This window comes from Benincasa hispida, chromosome 6 (assembly GCF_027475165.1).
Source record: "Benincasa hispida cultivar pf3 chromosome 6, pf3_genome.v1.1, whole genome shotgun sequence".
Lineage (NCBI taxonomy): Eukaryota > Viridiplantae > Streptophyta > Magnoliopsida > Cucurbitales > Cucurbitaceae > Benincasa > Benincasa hispida.
Genome location: NC_143483.1, coordinates 31,522,240 through 31,543,498, shown reverse-complemented (window position 1 = coordinate 31,543,498; position 21,259 = coordinate 31,522,240). Strand labels below are relative to the sequence as shown.

Below are 21,259 nucleotides of genomic sequence, written 5' to 3'. Positions count from 1 at the left end.
GAATGGACTTCTAAGTGAATTAGAAGAAAATTCTTTACCTATGTGTGAGTCTTTCCTTAAAGGAAAAATGACTAAAAGATCTTTTACTGGAAAAGGTCACAGGGCCAAAGAACCTCTAAAGCTAATACATTTAGATCTCTGTGGTCTGATGAATGTCAAAGCAAGGGCAGGATATGAATATTTCATCACCTTTACTGATGATTATTCAAGATATGGGTACGTTTATTTAATGCAACATAAGTCTAAATCTTTTAAAAAGTCCAAAGAATTCAAGGCTGAAGTTGAAAATGCATTAAACAAAACTATTAAAACATTTTGATCTAATCGAGGTGGAGAGTTTATGGATTTAACATTTCTGAACTATTTAATAGAACATGGAATAGTATCCCAACTCTCAGCACTTGGTACACCTAAGTAGAATGTGGTGTATCATAAAGGAAAAATCGAACTCTATTGGACATGGTTCGGTTTATGAGAAGTTATGCTACCTTACATGACTCGTTTTGGGATTAAGACTACAATGTATATCCTAAACTGCATTCCATCCGAGAGTGTTGCTAAAACACCTTTGAAATTATGAAATGGTCATAAAGCTAGTTTACATCATTTTAGAATCTGGGGTTGCCCAGCACACGTGCTTAAGGCTAATCCTAAGAAATTGGAACCACGTTCAAAATTGTGTCTATTTGTAGGCTACCCCAAAGGAATGAGGGGTAGTTACTTCTTTGATCCTAAAGAAAACAAAGTGTTTGTATCAATAAACACAACTTTTCTTGAAGAATACCGCATTAGGTAGCCTCGAAGTAAGATTGTGTCGAATGAACTTTCCAAAGAAACTACCGAATCTTCAACAAGAGTTGTCGAAGAACCTAATACTTCAACAAGAGTTGTTGAAGTAGGATCATCTAATAGGTCAAATCCACCTCAAATGTTGAGGGTACCTCGACGTAGTGGGAGGGTTTCGAACCCCCATGTTCGTTGTATGGGTTTAATAGAAATCCTGGCTATGGTGACTAATGACGAAGTTGAGGATCCATTATCTTACAAGAAGGCAATGGAGGATGTTGATAAAGTTGAATGGATCAAAGCAATAGATCTCGAAATGGAGTCTATGTACTTCAATTTCTTATAGGATCTTGTAGATCAACCTAATGGGGTTAAACCTATAGGTTGTAAATTGATCTACAAAAGAAAATAGGGTGTTGATGGGAAGGTGCAAACCTTCAAGGCTAGATTAGTGGCAAAGTGAAACCAGGTTGAGGAAGTCGACTATGAGGAGACTTTCTCACCTGTTGCCATGTTTAAATCTATTTGAATACTCTTGTCCATTGCCTTATATTATGATTATGAGATTTGGCAAATGGACGTCAAGACTTCCTTTCTGAATGGAAATCTTGAGGAGACTATTTACATGGTGCATCTCAAAGGATTCATAACCCAAGGTCAAGAGCAAAAGGTTTGCAAGCTTAATCGGTCCATTTATGGATTGAAGCAAGCTTCTCGATCTTGGAACATAAGATTTGATACTGCAATCAAATCTTATGGCATTGATCAAAACGTTGATGATCCTTGTGTATACAAAAAGATCATCAAGAGTTTAGTGGTACGAGACCTGACATCAGCTTTGCAGTGGGGATAGTTAGTAGATAGCAGTCTAATCCAGGATTTAATCACTTAACTACCATTAAGAATATCCTCAAATATCTATGGAGAACGAGGAACTACATGCTCATGTATGGTTCTAAGGATCTAATCCTTACTAAATACACGGACTCTAATTTTCAGACGGAGAAAGACTTTAGGAAATCCACATTAGGATCAATGTTCACTCTTAATGGAGGGTAGTAGTCTAGAGAAGCACTAAGCAAGAGTGCATCGCTAACCCCACTATGGAGGCGGAGTATGTATCGGCTTGTGAAGCTACTAAGGAAGCTATTTGGCTTAGGAAATTCTTGATTAATTTTGAAATCGTTCCAGACATGTCAAGCCTTTCACACTTTAGTGTGATAATAGTTGTGTTGTTGCTAATTCCCGAGAACCTAGGAGTCACAAACACAGCAAGCATATAGAGCAAAAGTATCATCTCATCCGAGAGATTGTGTATCGAGGGGACGTGATCATCACGCAAATAGCTTCAGAGCACAATATTGTTGATCCATTTATAAAGGCCCTCACAGCTATAGTGTTTAAGGGTCACCTGTAGAGTATGGGTCTATAGGACAGGCCACAGTTAGACTAAGGCGAGTGAAGATTTGTACTGGGCACGTGTTATGCCCTAGTTTTTTATTTGTGTACTTTGTATTTTGACTATATTGTACACCCCACTAGCTTTAGGTCAAGTAGGAGATTGCTGGGGTTGATACCCTAAATCTCGTAGGGTCCTATAGTTTGTAAATGTTTTATACAAACTCATTGTTTATTTAAGAAAATATATGATATTTTATTCCATATTTGTTGCATTAATCACAAACCAATAAACTAACATCCAGGGTTATCTTGTAGCTTAAACATGTATGTAGAGATATAGGGGTGGATCATATTTAAGTGATAACATAAATGGTGTGCAGTAGATGGATAAGGCTAGATACCTTATCCTGGTGACACTACGAGTATGGCCTGTTTTGTAGGTGTTATAATTGTTGTAAAGTGCTACAAATTATCTGATCTTGATCATTCATGTATAGACATGTGAACGGGGATATTCTATACGAATGAGTTATGATGTTGGACTTAGAGTTGTGTTGTGCACAAGTTTGGAGGTGGTGTTGGGCTTGAGCCTCAAGTCAGATAAGTTTCTTGGACGCCTTTGGGATAAATAGTAATCTAGAATCTAACAATAAGGGGTTACATTAATTTTTTTGGCTATTGTTATAGGTTGGTTCGAGTTTTTACAAGATAGTTTATTTGGATTAAAATTTGAACTTAAATTTGAGGTAAGTTTCTTACTATTGGTCTACCTTCAAACCAATCGTCCCAACCAAATGACGATGTTAAGATTGTGTAAGTATATAGAATGTTATGGATAGTTTAGGTTACGTTTCTATGATATATTGATTGTGGGCATTCTGGTATTTTTCACGGGTTATGTGTTGTGAACATGAAACAGGATATTATGTTGATAATTTGCTCACTGAATGTGATGATCATGTTAATATGATTGTAGTTATATTATGAGGTTTAATGATGATTTTTGCATGCTAATATTGATGGTAACTATTAACCTTCTCATTGGGTGGTATACTCTTTATGGTTGATATGCGCTCCATCAGGTTCACACCTATGACTGTTATGAGTTCCTTCGGATTCACACCTATGAATGTTATGTGTTCCTTCGAGTTCACACCTATGACTGATATGTATCCCTTTGGGTTCACACCTATGACTGATATGTATCCCTTTGGGTTCACACCTATGACTGACATGTATCCCTTGGGTTCACACCTATGACTAATAAGTGTTCCTTTGGGATCACCACGACTAATATGCTATAGGATGTACACAAATACCTAAATAAAAAGGTTAACATGTTTACCTAGAGGGTCCAATAGTGGGTCACTTACTGAGTATTTTATACTCATCATTTCTTATATTATGTTTTTCAGGTAAGGAAGAAACAGACCAGGGAGTGACAAGTGGGACCTGTGATCGTGCCATATGGGACAAGAAAATCACTTCCGCTTAGTTTATATTTTCAAGTTATTTAAATTTTTGGATCCATAACTCGATGTTAGACTAAAAATTTTATCTGTTCTGAATGTTATTTTTCCTTCACTGATTTAAGGGCCCTGATAAAAGGTTTTATCTATTTGTTTATTTATTAGTTTTATAAATTGTTTTGGAAGTTATCTTTATTGTCTTAATAATTTTTTCTTCAATGGTCAAAATCCTTAGGTTTGTTTTTAAGAAAAAGTGAAATTATGAAGTAACGGCCCTTGTTAGAGATATCGAAAGGTCCGATCGTTACATGTTATATATATTTTTTCCTCCCACTTAGTGCTTAACAATTGAGGGTTCATTTCTTAGGTAAATTAGACTAAGAAATTCATCTAAGTCTTGTTAAATTTGTCCAATAGAATTCTTATATTCGATAGTTTAACAATGTATGATTATCATTTATTAAACACTTTAATAAATTTAATCTTCTATTGCATGCTTATAAAACATTTGAATAATTCATCTTCTAGGTCGGTTCCCATATGGGGATGTTCCATTTCCATCGGCTTAAATACCCCAATCTTAGACAGAACGTTCCTTAGATAAATGTTCTTATAGACAAATGTTTCATAAATTTAATCTTTTATTTCTCATTCTTAATCCTATTAAAAGAAAAATAAAAGATTTATTTTAAATTTAATCTCATTAGAAATAAAATTTGAAGATTAATTAAGACGGTTTTAAACCATTTAAGACAAATTAATTAACTTTATCCTAATCGCATTAGGCTAGCTAGCAATTGAACAATATGCATCTCGTGGTGTTATTAATTAAATAAAACAATTGTAAACTAATTAATAAAACCATACCTCATGCATATCACATTCATCAATATACACAATATAACTGTTATATTAATGTTATTGAATTATTATATAGTTAATCATGCTTTTAACCAATCATTAAAACAAATAATATAACACTTATACTATAAATCTAAACTTTAAATATAACAATTATATTTAAATATGATGCATGATCGTGCCTTTTTATTAATTAATATACCTCTTATATTAATACTAATTAATATAACTCTTATTATAGCATGCAACCATATAATATAACATTTATATTAAATATGATGCATGTACATGCTTAAATCATGCAACCATATAATATAACATTTATATTAAATATGATGCATGAAAATGTTTATCCTAAGGTAGTATTTTAAACTATATGGCATATAAAATGCAACATATAATTAACATTAATTTAATCAAACATCATATGCAAAAACTAAACTAATAAGCAAAAATAGATCGAATTTTGGCACCCCTAAAAATTAATTAAATTAATATAATCATATTATATCAATTTAATTAATTAAAATACATAAAAAGAAAATAAAAAAATGCAAATGCTCCATGCCAGGCTCGAACCCATGACCTTGCATTATGGGCGTTGCGCTGCCAATTAGATTTGAATCTCCTCGCACGCGTATCTAAGTTTTGGAGAGTTGCAACGCTCGTGCTAGCCTTCCGTGCTGCAACATAAAGGACAACATTGCAACACTTTCCCTTTAACTTTAGCACAGAATGCGATTTCTTGCTTCAAATTAAGTTCGTTGTTGATTCAAATTGCACTGATCCTCTCAGAAAAACTTGCATCACGATTAACATGGACTTACAGACTCAATAGAAAAAATTTAAATGCCCAAAAACAATGGGCCCGTACATTTTGATCTTATTAAAATAGTAAACTAAGTGCCAAAATTCGAAATTGCCTATTTTGCAAACCCTACATACATTATGCAGAAAGAAACCCACCTCTTCTCTGTGTTTCATTCCAAAACAAAAATCAAAAGCACGATATGGCTCTGATACCAAGGAATTGAATTCCTCAGCAAAAGTGCATGAACGCGTGACATAAATACATTTAAGCATGCTCTTAAAAGAGAATAGAGAGATTAGAAGACTAACCCTATCTTCAATGCTTTCCTCTCGAATGAATTCTCGGGTCACGAACTCTTCATACAATGAAATCTCCCTTGAACAGCTTGAAGCTCCTTCCAAAAACACAACAACCGAGTCTTCCTTACTATTCTGTCGAAGGAGTTGTGGGCTCTTCGATTTTAGAAAGGGAAGGCCATTTGAGAAAGGGAGAGAACTATGATGTGCAAAAGGAAAGATATGAGATCCTTCATTACAAAAGAACTCTTCTTTTGTTCTTTCATTTTCACATAACAGTTCTATAAAACTTGTAGGAAGGGAGATAACTCCCCTCTATCTCATGTTAACTCCCTAGCTAACTGCATGGAAATTAACTTTAGTATATAATTTAAAAATATTAAATCGTATTTAATTTAATATTAAATTAACTAATCAAATATCATATATTTAATTATATCATATTTGAATCATATTCAAATGTATTTCCTCTCATATATTATCATTTTAATATGAATCTCATTCATATTAAATTTAACCTATAGTTTTATATAAATCTCATTCCTATAAATAATATTTGAATCATATTCAAACATCTATTTCTCTCATACATATTAATTATAAATCATATTTATAATTAATTATAGGTTAAAATGTATCTATATACATTATATGGAAGAAATTGGATATAAATATGATTTATTTATAATGGAGGAAAAATACTATGATTAATATATGATATTAATTCATAAGTTATGAATATGATGTGATCATATTCATCGCTATTAATTGATCGGTTAAATGGGTAATAGGACGACGTCTCTTTTGTTTTCATAACGGATGAGTAAGTTGAAAGATCACTTTGAGACACTTAAATAGCTCACGGTGTGCGGACGTTGTGTTGAAGGGTGTCATCGCTTAGAAAATATGTGCCTGTACTATAGTGCCTAAACGATCGCTTACCTATATGATAGTGTTGAGCAATCGCTTAATGATTACACCCGCGTGCGCTATTTTCTAAATGATCGTTTACCTTTTCCTAAGCGATTGTTTAGCGCCTGATATTTACTAGACGATCGTGTAGATGCTTAGTTTTTCCTACACGACCGTTTAGACGATGGCTTACCTTTTTCCTACACAATCGTATACTTCACCTAAACGATCAAGCCTTTTGTCTATACGATAGACAAGCCTATCTCCCACTTGCTTGATCGTTGTATATGATCTCCCTTCCTCCTTCCCTCTATCAAATCCAAACAAAGCCCATCCTTTGGATTCTTATTCCAAGAATATTGAGGGCTCTGAGTGGTGGTGTCATCCCTGTTTCCTTCTGTTCGTGTGCAGACTGTTCGAGATAGATGATTGGGTTTTGCTGAGCAATAGCTTACCGTCTCAGCAAAAGCAAGTTTTACTGTGAAGAATAAGTCTTCAAATGGTATGATCTTTCGATCTCTTATTTATTGTTCTTTTGAGCATGTCAATAATTTAGCATTACGAATGCATTTTAGTATGTTTGAATGTATATGTGGAAATTCTGTCACAATGAATTGGAAAGATCCACTTTCGCTCGTAGATACTATTGAATAAGAGTTCCTTAAAAAATACTCTTAATCAACATTACCTATGTGAGAGTAGAATTGGGATTGCTTCTATGATAACTTTTTAAATGGTTAATGTTATCTAAAGCTCTCATGAATTTAGGATTTTGTCTAGGACCAAAATGGACACAAACATGTAGAACTCAAAGATACAGGATGAGTTTTATGTGATATCTATTGTCTCAGTTCACAAATGAGAAAGATAATTTCAGAGCTTAGTCTCACTATTTCTAAAGTAAATTTGATGGATATTCATTAAGGAAGGTTCAAGTTCAGAAGACACCTCTGAACTTCAATGGCTTTTGTTTAATTTTCTTTCACTTTCTTTCATGTAGAGGATTGTTGGATATTTAGAGTGAAAGAAATGGAAACTTTTGTGAATATTTAAAACATAAAAAATGGATACATGTGTAAATTAATTTCATGGTTAATTAGAAGCTTCAAATTGGATTGAAACCATCAAATTAGATGATGTTTCATGTACAAATTTAATATATATGAAAGTTAAATTTCTAGTTTCTTCAATTTGGATGAGTTATGTTTGATTTCGGTCAAGTAACAACTCCACTGAGTTAAATTTGACAAATGTTTCAATTTTTTATTTTGGAGAGTTACTAAGTTGCTAGCCTATAAAAAGCAACATATTTCTTCATTTGTTGGATCCCGTTCCAAATTGAAGAGTTCTCTCATTTCTTTTTCTCTTTTGATCTTGAATTGAGTTGAGAGCAAGTATTCAAGAGTTCTGCTAGATCTGAGTAGTTCGATGTTGTAGTTCTACCAGAATTAGTCGCTGCTGAGAAATGATCATTGTAGTTTGCTTACAATCCATATAGAGCGAAAAATTGTCTTCAGCACAACATTTATCAGAAGCGTGCCTTGACTACCTATTGACGTCTCCACAATATCTTGAGGTTCTTAATTATATATCAATTCATAATTTGGGTTTGAACTTTATTATTGTATACAATGTTTGTACTACATCTAATTGAGGTATAATTTGTTTGCTAGTCTATTCAGTTTATATATATATCATTTCCCTTAGTAGCCTAAGCATATCCTTGTAAGGGAAATGAAAATTTTACGTGGTCAGGAGATAACACAAGTTAAAGTTCTTTGGAAAAAACACCAATTTGAAGAATCGACTTAAGAGCTAGAGGATAAGATAAGGCATGAGAGAGAATTAAGGGGAGGGAAGTTATTTCCCTCCCTTTAATTTAAAAAATTAAAATTAATTTTATTTAAATAATAATTATATATATAATAAGTAAAGTATTATATGTATATCTATATGTTATATCATATATAACACATAACCTATAGTTTTTATATTGTATCAAATATAATATAACCTATAGTTATTAATTCTCTTAATAATACATGGTATTTAATATAAATCTATTTCATATTAAATTTAATTATATGAATCTCATCTGATACATAGAGGATCTGTCTCAAATATAACATAATATTGCATACATCAGGCTACCAACAACTGATGCATAGGGGCTCCATCTCATTTCCTCAACCTCTTGAGGTATCTTAGGACATTATTCTTTGCACAAAATAACTTCATGCCTGAAAGGGAGTAAACCCCTCTTGAAGCTCTACATAAAAAACTTGACAAGCATATTGTCAATGTACGATGCCTAAGACAGGGCCAATGTTTTGTTCTTTAGATCTCTAAATATCTGAATGCCCAAAACACACTACGTCTCTCACAAATATTTCATTTGGAATTGGATCACTAGCCAATTCTTAATTTTAGTCAGCATGCTTACATCATTCCCAATTAATAGGATATCTTCTACATACAACATAAGAAAAGCTACTTAACTATTGATGATTTTCTTGTAAACACAAAACTCATCAACATTCTGATCAAAGCCATAAGATTTGATCGCAGTATAAAATATTATATTCCAAGATCGAGAAGCTTGCTTCAATCCATAAATGGACCGATTAAGCTTACAGACCTTTTGCTCTTAACCTTGAGTTATGAATCATTCAGGCTGCTCCATACAAATGGTCTTCTCAAGATTGCCATTCAGAAAAACAGTTTTGACTTCCATTTGCCAAATCTCATAGTCATAATATGAGGTAATGGACAAGAGTATCCGAATAGACTTCAACCTGGAAACAGGTAAGAAAGTCTCCTCATAGTCGACTCTCTCAACTCTTGGATGTTTGCACCTTTCTATCAGCACCCCATTCTCTCTTGTAAATCCATTTGCAACCTATAGGTTTAACCTTATCAGATTGATCTACAAGATCCCAAACTGAATTGAAGTATATGGGTTCCATTTCAAGATCCATAGCTTTGATCCATTCATCTTTGTCAAAATCCTCCATTTTCATCTTATAAGGCAATGGATCTTCAACATCTCTGTCAGCTACGATAACTAGCATTTTTGTTAAACCCATATAATAAATAGGCAGGTTTACAACCCTCCCACTATGTCAAGGCTCCCTCAACTCTTTGTTGTTACTATGGGGTCCTGAAGCACAAGGAGAGGTGGATTTGACGTACCAAATGAACCATTTTCAACAACTCTCATTGACGTGTTGGGTTCTTTAACAACTCTTGTTGAAGGTTCAGTAGTTTCACTGGAAAATTCATTCAACACAATCTTACTGCGGGACTTATGCTCTTTTATGTGGTCCTCTTCTAAAAAGGTAGCGTTTGTTGACACAAACCCCTTATTATCCTTAGGATGATAGAAGTAACCACCTCTCGTTCCTTTAGGGTAACCTACAAATAGAAAAAGAACTATGGTTTGTATGTTTCATGAGATGAAATATTAAAACTATAGGTTATAAATATAATATGGTAAGTTGGTGATCATATTTATTTATGATAATATTAATTATTTGATAATTATCTCTTTTTATCTATAACCAATTGAGTGGGAGGTTATTAGTGGTTTTATGGTAACCGTGAGATAAAAGAAAAAATGTTTTCCTAATTTAGTAGAGTTGCCACTTTCGAAAATATCTCACAGTCAAGGCTATCAGTGAAAATGTTTCACTAAATAATAGTTAATAAAGAGACTAAACGATCATGGAGTTTAACTATATGATAGTTCACTCAGTAGGTCGTAGCTAAAACAATCGTGTGGCATTGTCTATACCACAGGCTGCCATCTTCTACATGATTGAGCACATTGTCTATACGATAGACTATGCCATCTCCCACTTGCTCAATTGTCTACACGATTGTTATTCTCTAGCCTCTTCCTTTAACCAAGTCTATATAGAGCCCACAACTCTTGGATTCTCACATCGAGAATACCAAGGTAACTATTGTGGTGGTGTCTTCACTCAACTTGATTGATTTCGAGGTTCTAGAGGCTGTTCGTTGCGTTCGTGTGCATTGTGATCGTGTTGTTTTTTCGGTCATTGTGTTCAAGGGCTGAGTTGCTGATCTTGGACGCATTGGAGTGTTCGAGGGAGTTTTGAAGAATGAGTCTTCAAAGGTACACATACTCTATCCCTTGATTATCTTGTTAGCATGCTGTAATTTCTAGTTATGCATGACATGTGAGTTCCATTTTAAGATTGTGATTGTGTATGTTCAATTTTGAATGGAATTTGGAATGATCATTCTGCTGCTCATGGAAATCCTCATGTCTGATTTCCTTCAATTGGCATCAGAGCCAAGTTGTTCTGATATTCAAAATTTCACTGTTGTTTTGAACTTTTTTTTTTTTTATAGTTGTGGAGGGTTTTAAGGTTTCTACATTGCATTCAAGTGTTAAATGCATTTGTGGTTGGATGTTGATGAATGTTTACGGGTTAATTGCCTCTGTTTAAAGATTTCTTTTCAATTACAAAGTGTTAATTTGTAAGAGCCCCTGTGTTTTTAGGCATAATTAATAAGCAATCAAGTCTGTAATATTCAAAATTTTGAGTTTGTTGAGTCATTCGTGATGAAGTTTCGAAGCATGGAGATGCGGATCTCATTGAGGAAGAAGACCAAGGGTTGGTCGTATCTTGTAGCCTCAGGTAAACGATCGTTGGGATTTGACTAAACGATTGTGTAGAAAAGTTTTACGTGATCGTGTAGTATTTGCTAAACGATGGGGTAAAGCGTTAACTCTATCGCATAACGTTGGTTGCTCGATCGCGTGGACGCTGGAGGTAAAGGATCATATAGAGAGCATTTGATGCTCATTGTTTAATAAAATGCGCGTCACTAAATGATCGTGTAGTTAGCATGCTTCATCGCATAGTCACTGACTACACATTCACCCGGTATGCAATACCTCGCGCTTGCTCAGCGATCGTTTAGATGATTGTGCTTTACCGCATCGTTGTCGTTTAGTCAATAGCTTAAGGCTTGCATTGTACGTTGCGCACTGCATGATCACATGCCTCATGCTTCATCGCATAGTCAAGGTATACGATCGTTGTTAAACGATCGTTTAGCTCAGGAAGATTGGTAAATTATTGAGTAAAGCGTTTACTCTTTTGTGTAGGTGATCACAAGGAGTTTGGTACGCGATCATGGAGATGCGGACTTCGACCGAATGGTTCAAGACCCGGTTCGCCTGTTTGAACAAAAGATTCTTTGCTATTTGTAATACTTAGCTTTGGTTTTGAGGATTTTGAGGCTAATTATCCCGGTTCATCAACTTTTATTTAACATGCATGTGATGTATGTTGGTTTATATGCCATAGTGTATGACATATAGAGTTAAAACCCACTTTAGGTTATGCAATTATTCATGCATCATGTATTATAAGTGTTATAATATGGCATGATGAAATTACAAGAAAGCATGCACATGCATCATGAAATATAAGAGTTATATTTTTGCATGCAGTAAGTATATTCATGCATCATCTTTATATTATAAGAATTATAGTATAAGGGTGAATGGAAGCATATTTGCTTGGTTCATTGCTCATTTGTATAAGTGTTATATAAAAGTAGTAATGAATGAACAATGCACGGAGCATGACTCTTAGGCTATTTTGTAAGCGTTATGAATGCCTTATATGTGTTTGCTTCGCGTTGTGAATGGTTTTGGTTGTTTCTGTTATAAGCGTTATAATGGAAATTAGAACTAAAATCAATAAGAAAGAGTTTCATGCGAACTTAGGCAAACTCATGTTTTAAAAGGGTTTTAAAATTGGATTGAGATAGACCTAAGTGCAAGGTTCTAATGGGATTAGCAACTTAAGTTTTAATTTTTTAAATCGGTTTAATAGGATTAAAGTGATTGACATAAAAGATTAAAATTGTATTAAATCTATCTATAAGGGATCTTTTGTCTAAGGTGGATTCTGTCTAGGCTGGGGTACTTAAGCTGATGGAAATGGATCACCTTTACCTTGGAACCTACTTGGAAAGGTGAATTAGATAGATTTTCTACAAGCATGCGACAATTGATCAAAGACTCCGTTAAAGAGTTTAATGGATGATGATCAAAAGTTGTTTCAACTTTCCAAGGTAAATTTTACTCTTGGGCAAACCTAAAAAGTCACTTAGTTAAAATCCTTAGCTGTGTTTTTTCTAAATAAACTAAACCCTAGGTTATAAAGTACTCAGTAGGAGGAAGAGATAAATATGATATGTCAATGATTCCACTCACGTTTCTCCATGAATGTTCATGCCGTGAGATTTATACTTGACCTCATGGTCCCCTGGGAGTATCCCCCTTCGGATGGTGTTTGCATGATTCAATATCAAGGTGGATGGAGAGAGTGTTTATAGTAAGTGGGTGAAAGGTGTGTGTCAACACGTCCTGCGGTCTCCTTCATTGGTTCGCACCGTGAGATTATTCTTGCACTCCCTCGTGGCATCTTGGGAGCGTCCCCCTTCAGATGGGTTTCGTGTAGTTGGTCAATATCAAGGTGAACTCTAGAAATGGATACAGTCAATTTAGCTTTTGCCCCAATCGGATTTTTCCCTTCGAATTGGCTGCTTGGGGTAGAACTCTAGGACCTGAAATGTCGGGTCACACTTATGGGAAATTGTTAAGTATTAATGGGTAGTCAATTATTTCTTGACCAAATCAATGATGGCTAGTCGTTATAGGAGTAAGAGTTGTTCTGGTATTAATGGCTAGTTGAGAATGTCTCAATTCAGAGGTGGGATGAATTGACCACCCTTCGGCGGCTTTTGTCCTAAACCTTTGAAGCGTCATTGCGAAACTAGATGTCACACGGGGTTCATTTCAGTTTTGCTAAATTATATTGGATGTTTTTTTTCAACGAGTATTTTCTTAAAACCTAATGTAGGTCAATATGTTTATTTGTTTCAGCAACATGAATGTTTTTTTGTTAAATGCCTCTAGTTTAACCAATTTCATACAGTGGAAAGAGTTCGTTAAAACGTATTTCGTGGTAAATGACCTTGAGTTTGTCATGGTTGAGGAATGTCCTCAAATCTCGACCCTTGATGCACCGCGAAGTGTTCGTAATACATATGAGGTGTGGATGAAGGCTAATTTATTGGCTTGATTTCACATATTGGCTAGCATACTAGATGCTTTGGCCAAAAGTGTTGAGAACATGGTCATTGCATGTGAGATCATGGACTCGTTGCAAGAATTGTTTGAACGCCAACTTCTTACTTTTTGAGCACAAAGGGATAGATGACAAAACCAGTAGTGTCAGTTCCCAAGATAACCTTTAGGAAGAGAAAACAAGTGTTGTTGACTCTGTTAAAGTTCATCGACAAGAAGTGTTCTCTGAAATGGAACTTGAAGCTTATTTAGGTTCTGATATTGATTTCACTATCTCCAAAAGAAGAGGAAGTCTAAAGACAGTAAATGTGCTTTATTGGTCTTGGAGACGTGTTTGGTAGAGAATGATGATTCTGCCTGGATCTTTGAATCGGGTGCTACTAATCACATCAGTTCTTCTTACCAGGGATTTAGTTCCTAGCAAATGTTGCTACAGGAAGAGTTGACTCTTCGAGTCGGTATTGATGAGGTTGTTTCAACTATTGTTATAGGCAGCCTGAAGTTATTTTAGACAAGAAATGTTATCTGTTACTGGATAATGTTTTTGTAATTCTTCATATCAAGAGGAACTTAATCTAGGCTTCCTGTCTCATTGAACAAGGTTATACCATCTCCTTTTCTAAAAGCAAAGTGTTTATTTTCAAGAATGGAATGAAGATTGGTTTTGGTTCAATGGAAAATAACTTGTATGTACTAAGGTCGTTAGTCATAAAAGCCTTGCTTAATACTGAAATTTTCAGTACGGCGACAATAGCTAAAAGATCAAAGGTTTCTCCTAAGAAAAACACCCATCCTTGGCATCTAAGGTTAGGTCATATCAACCTCAATAGAATTGAGCAGTTGGTTAAATGTGGACTTCTAAAGAGTTTAGAAGAAAACTCCTTGCCAGTATGTGAATCATGCCTTGAAAGCAAGATGACCAAACGTCCTTTTACTGGAAAAGGTTATAGAGCTAAGGAATCCTTAGAGCTTATACATTCAGACCTCTGTGGTCCGATGAGTGTTAGAGCTCGAGGTGGGTATGAATATTTCATCTCTTTCATAGATGATCATTCAAGGTACGGGTATCTCTATCTAATGCAACGTAAGCCTGAAGCCCTTGACAAGTTCGTGGTGGAGAGTATATGGACCTCGAATTCCAGAAGTATATGATAGAGCATGGAATCACGTCCCAACTCTCGGCTCCAGGTACACCTCAGTAGAATGGTGTATCAGAAAGGAGAAACAGAACCCTATTGGACATGGTTTGATCTATAAGAGTTATGCTCATCTTTTAGACTCGTTTTGGGGATTTGCAGTGGAAACTGCATGTTATATTCTGAACAACGTTCCCTCAAAAAGTGTTTTTGAAACACCTTTTGAGCTGTTGAGAGGACATAAATGTAGTTTACGCCACTTTAGGATTTAAGGATGTCCCACCTATTGGGGATGATGCCCTAAACTCTCGTTGGGCCCTATAGTTTGTAAACACTGTTTGAACAAACGCTCGTGATGTAATAATATATGATATTTTCTTCACTTTAGTCTATGGAACATTGGATGTTTTATTTGCTTTACCAAAAATCAATAGAATAAGATCTCAGGTTGTCGTTTGTAACTTAAGCATGTATGTGGAGACATATAGATAGATCATGCCTTAAGTGATAACCAAAATGGTCTGTAGTATATGGATATGGATATAGGAGGGAAACCTTATCCTGGTAATGCTACGGATGCGACCCGCTTTGTAGAATAGTTACAAGTGTTGTGACTTGCTACAGATAGTCTGATCCTGATCATTCATGTGGAGACATGCGAGTGAGGGCGTCCTATACAAAGGAGTTGTTGGGATTGATGTCCTAATTCTCCCGAAGTCTCGTAGTTTGTAAACACTGTACACATTGTTATAAATAAAATAATAGTTATTTTATTTTGCGTTTACTCATATCCAATAAACAAAGACCCATGGTTATTGTATGTAAACTTAAGCATATATATAAGATATACAAGTGGATCATGCTTTACGTGATAACCTAAAAAGGTCTGTAGTATAAGGATAAAGGAGGGATACCTTATCCTAGTGACACTACGAATACGACCCACTTTGTAGAGGTTTACAAGTGTTATGAACTACTACAGATGGTTTGATCCTAGCCATTCATGTGAAGACATGCGAGCGGGGGTGTCCTATACAAAGAGTTTGTATAAGATTTAACCACGAGATAACTAGTCTCTTTAATAACGCCGTTGATACTTGAGACTTACATCTCACTTAAACGACCATAGGTGACATGACCTTAATCCTGAGTGTTTTGGGAACTCCTACCTTTGGGGGCGGTCCTTTGATTAGTATGGGTGAGAGTGGCCAGATTGCCAACTCAATAAGCCTACCTTTTTTAGGATTTGTCTGATTAGGGAGCTGGGCTCAGTTACACAAGATGGAATTCACTCCTTCCCCGAAGTAGGGGTAAGTAGATAGATTACTCCCTTAAGGGCTGATTCCGGATCTTGAATATAGTGGCCACAACCTCTCTTTGGAAGAGAGGACTCACTCATAGTAGGACTATAACTTATGTGCATTAGAGGGATCAGTGGTACTTAAGGAGTTAGATGTAACTACAAGGGAAAAATGGTAAATTGGCCCAACTGTACTTACAAGTGTTCTGTGAAGGGTTATCGCACTGTTGATTGGTTGATATGGATACAAAATATATCTATAGCGAGGAGAGTACAGCTGCCGGTCTTTAGTGGAGTGCCTGGTAGTTAACAGATGGTGGATCTCGTGACTAAAGAGTTTAGTCAGTTATTCACGTACCGTTGGAGCTTCAAGCTACAGATTCATAAAGTCCCCTTTGTAGCTCAATGGATTCAAGTTGAGAATCAGTTCTTGGAGTTGATTTGAAGTGAAATTAACCTGAGGAAATTCAATTATATATGATATAATTCGCTCGAGTCATTTGCATAAATCGAGCTTCCGAAGTTCATCCTCCTTTTATACTTCCGGCCGCCTCCCATGATTGAATATCAAACCGCCACCTCACCCAGCATTAACTTAGTGCTTCCGACCAAATTAAATTAATAAGTCTCTTTAATCTTCATTTTTTTTCTTTTCTTCATTCAAAATCCCGTGTAATTAAACCACAGATTTCCACCTATCAATTAATTAACATAACATCCTCATGGCTAAACATACTTATATAGCAAATGTAGAATTCGGGGTTTACAATTACCTTCCCCCTAAAAGAAATTTCATCCTCAAAATTTACCTGATATATCATTAGAAAAGTTTAGGATATCTCCTTCTCATTTACTCTTCGAGTTCCTAGGTTGCTTCCTCGATTCCACGATTACGCCATAATACCTTTACCAAAGGTATCGTCTTATTTATGAGTACTTGGTCTTTCCTGTCTAAAATCTCAACAGGCTCTTCCTCGTATGATAAATCTTCTTTGAGTTGTACTAGTTGTGCTGCTAGTATGTGCATAGGATCAGGCACATACTTTCTTAACATTGACACATGAAATACATTGTGAATACGAGTTAGGTCTATATGTAACTGCAATCTATATGCTGCTGGGTCAACTCGTTCCACAATCTCATATGGTTCGATGTATCGTGGACTTAACTTTCCCTTCCTCCCAAACCAGAGAATTTCTTTCCATGGGGACAATCGAAGAAATACTTGATCTTCGACTTCAAATTCTAGTTCTCTTCTTCGATTATCTACATAGCTCTTCTGTCTATCGCGAGCCGCCTTAAGATTATCTCTGATAAGCTTCACATTCTCAGTTGTTTGTTGAACTAATTATGAACCCAGTAATTTTCGTTCTCTGACTTCGTTCCAATATATTGGGGTCCTGCAAGGTCGGCTGTACAATGCTCCATAGGAAGTCATTTCGATACTTGAATGGTAACTGTTGTTGCACACAAATTCGACCAACGACAATTACGTATCCCAACTTCCTTTGAATTGTAACACGCAAGCTCTTAACATATCTTTCAGTGTCTATATAGTTCTTTCCGACTGTCTATCGGTTTGTGGATGAAAAGTCGTGCTGAAATACAGTTTAGTGCCCATAGCCTTCTGCAGGCTAGGTAAGAATTTTGAAGTAAACCTCGAGTCTCAATTTGACACTATCGACACTAGGGCTCCATACTGACTGACTATTCTGTCTACATGAGGGCATTCAAATGCCATCATATCTTGAGGGCATTTTAGGCAATCCAAACAGAAAGTCCATTGTCACATGCTTCTACTTCCACTCAGGCACTGGAAGTGGGTTTAGTAATCCTGCTGGTCTTTGTCTCTTAGGTTTCACCTGTTGAAAGACTATACATCGGTCTACATATTCTGCTATGTCTCTTTTCATTCCAGGCCACCAGTAAGACCTCTTTAAGGTTCTATACATTTTGGTGCTTCCTGGATGCATAGCGTAAGCAGAACTGTGCGCTTCTTCTAGAATGGCTTGCTTAAGATGTAGCCTATTAGGCACACACATTCTTCTCTCATTTTCTAGTACATTATCTGCTCTCAATTGGAAGTCAATTCTGATTCCCTTACTTACATCATCAGCAATCTTCTAAAGATCAGGGTCTTTCAACTGATCCTGCTTAAGGTCTTCTATTAAGGTGGGTCTTTCCTAGAATGTAGCTATCAATCCCCCTGATTATCCCATTGATAAGGCAATTCTAGAATTCCTGAACTCCTGAAATAACATTCCTCTCGCTGATCCAATGATTACTCTAGATCCCGAGGATTTCCTACTTAGTGCATCTACTACAACATTCACCTTACCAGGGTGGTACTCGATGGAGCAGTCATAATATTTGATCAGTTCAATCCATCTTCTCTGTCTCAAATTCAACTCTTTTTTATCAAAAAATATTCCAGGCTTTTGTGATCTATGAATATTCTGTAACATTTTCCAAATAAATAAATAATGTCTCCACAGCTGTAGAGCTAATACAACTGCCGCCAGCTCCAGATCATGCGTAGGATAATTGCTCTCGTGCTTCTTAAGTTGACGAGGCGCATATGCAATCACTTTCCCATCCTACATCAACACACATCCTAGTCCTTGTCGGGATGTGTCACAATAAATCTCAAATTCCTTACCTAAAGTAGGTAAGGTAAGCACTGGCATTGATACTAATCTTTGTTTCAACTCTTGAAACTATGCTCACACTCCAACGACCACTTAAACCTCACGCCTTTCCTAATCCAGTTCATCAATGGAAGGGCTATCTTAGAAAAACCCTCCACAAACCTCCTGTAATAACCTGCCAGACCTAGGAAATTGCATACCTCCGAAACAGTCGTGGGTCGTTCCCAGTTAACTATCGCTTCTATCTTTTGGGAATCTACACTAATACCATTTGCTGAAACAACATGCCCGAGAAATACAACCCGATCTAACCAGAAATCACATTTGTTGAACTTAGCATACAACTACCTATCTCGCAGCGTCTGCAATACTATCCTCAGGTGGGTCATATGATCCTCTCTACTGCCAGAATATACTAATATATCATCAATGAATACTATCAAGAATTGATCCAAGTAGGGATGAAATATCCTGTTCATAAGGTCCATGAATACTGCAGGGGTATTTGTCAGTCCAAATGGCATTACTAGGAATTCATAATGTCCATATCTTGTTCTAAATGCGATTTTAGGAATGTCAGCCTCCTTCACCTTCAACTGATGATAGCTCGATCTCAAGTCTATCTTTGGAAACACCGTGGCTTCTCTTAGCTGATCGAATAAATCATCAATGCGTGGTAATGAATATTTATTCTTAATCGTTACCTTATTCAGCTTCCTATAGTTGATACATAATCTAAGTGTACCATCTTTCTTTCTTATGAATAACACCAGAGCTCCCCAAGGTGATACACTAGGTCGAATGTATCCCTTGTCAATTAATTCTTGCAGTTGAACCTTTAATTCCTTTAAGTCAGCTAGCGCCATTCTGTATGGTGCTTGTGATATAGGCATTGTTCATGGATTTAAGTCAATAGTGAACTCCACTTCTCTATTGGGTGGAAATCTCGTTAATTCCTCAGGAAATACATCTCGGAAATCATTTACCACTGGGATGTCTTATGGGTTTAGCTCTTTCCCTTGAGCAATCACAACATGAGCCAAATAGGCCTTACATCCCTTACTCAGCAGCTTCCTAGCCTTCAATGCTAATATTAGACTTCCCATAGTTAATCTTTTGCTTCCTATCATGATTACATCCTGGCCATTTGATTTTCTGAACACTACCTCTTTTTTGTAGCAGTCCACTGAGGCACGATATTTACTTAGGAATCCATTCCTAGGATAGCATCAAACTCTAACAAATCCAAGGGAAGTAAATCAACATAAAAATCTTGACCATTGATCAACATCTCACAATGTTTATAACATTCCCCTACTATTATCACATCTCCCATAGGGGTGGAGATATATAACTCTTCAGACATAGGCTCAAACAACCTATCTATACTAGATGCAAACATGTTAGATATAAATGAATGTGTGGCACCAGGGTCAAATAAAACATAAGCAGACTGTCCACATAATGTTCCATTACCAGTCACAACATCAGGAGACTCTACTACTTCCTAGTGTGTCATGACATACACTCGCCCCTGTTACTGGGGTTGACCTACGACACCCTTCTGCTTGACACCAGTTAACCCTTCACCTCAATTCCCAGCGTCCTTTGATTGGTTAATTGTCTGAGAGGTTGTCTGATATGTTGTTGGGGCTTCCCTGTTCACTTAGGGACAATCTCTCTTGAAATGCCCTGCTTGACCGCATTGGAAACATACCCTTCTGCCACTATAGCACACTCCAAGATGCCTCTTGCCACAACTAGGGCACACTGGTTTCTTGTCTGTACTGCCTATCAACTCACCATCTCATGGCATCTCTGGTCAGCTGACTGCACTAGCCGTAGGTCTCGATTTCCTCTTTTTGGATCCCTGCCAACTCATACCCCTAAATTGGCTTCCACTAGTCTAACTCGCAACTGAGGGTCGGGATCCCTTATCTCTCGCCTCACTGCCTCTTTGCAACTTCTCATCATCTGCTAAACTCCGCTCGACTCGTGTCGCCATTTCTACTAACTAGTTAAAGTCTAACCAATTAGCCATAAATGTCACCGGAGTTCTGATCTCTTTCCTCAGTTTTTGCTCAAACTTTCTGCATCTATCTCTTTCCTCAGCAATAATCAGTAGAGCATACCAGGATAATTCTATAAATTTCCGCTCATATTCTTCCACTGACATTGTTCCCTGTGTCAGTCTGAGGAACTCATCCCTTTTTGTGTCGTGGAATGAGCTGGGGTAATATTTGTCTTCAAAAGCCTTCTTGAACTCAGGCCATAACATCGCATCCGTATTGGCTCGTCTAGCGGATATCACCTTCTACCATTTCTCCGCTCCTTTCTGCAGTAGAAATGTGGCTAATCCTATCTTCCTGTCCTCTGAGCAGCTCATAACATTAAAACATTTTTCAATTAAATCCAGCCATACCTCGACTTCAGCTGGGTCTGCTATACCCTCAATGCCATACTTCTTCTCTAGGTCGGCCCGTACGGAGCCTATACTGGCTACC

At 36.3% G+C, this 21,259-nt stretch overlaps 1 protein-coding gene across 1 annotated transcript; it reads right to left on the bottom strand.

Annotated features, from left to right (window-relative positions):
* Nucleotides 1–16,972: 16,972 nt before the first annotated feature.
* Nucleotides 16,973–20,760, bottom strand: LOC150035593 (uncharacterized). The gene is made up of 2 exons (XM_090314365.1): nt 20,667–20,760; nt 16,973–17,451 (listed from the first exon to the last, which is right to left on the bottom strand). Exons 1-2 carry the CDS (start codon nt 20,758–20,760, stop codon nt 16,973–16,975), a joined length of 573 nt encoding a protein of 190 aa, XP_090170491.1.
* Between the last annotated feature and the right edge of the window lie 499 nt (nt 20,761–21,259).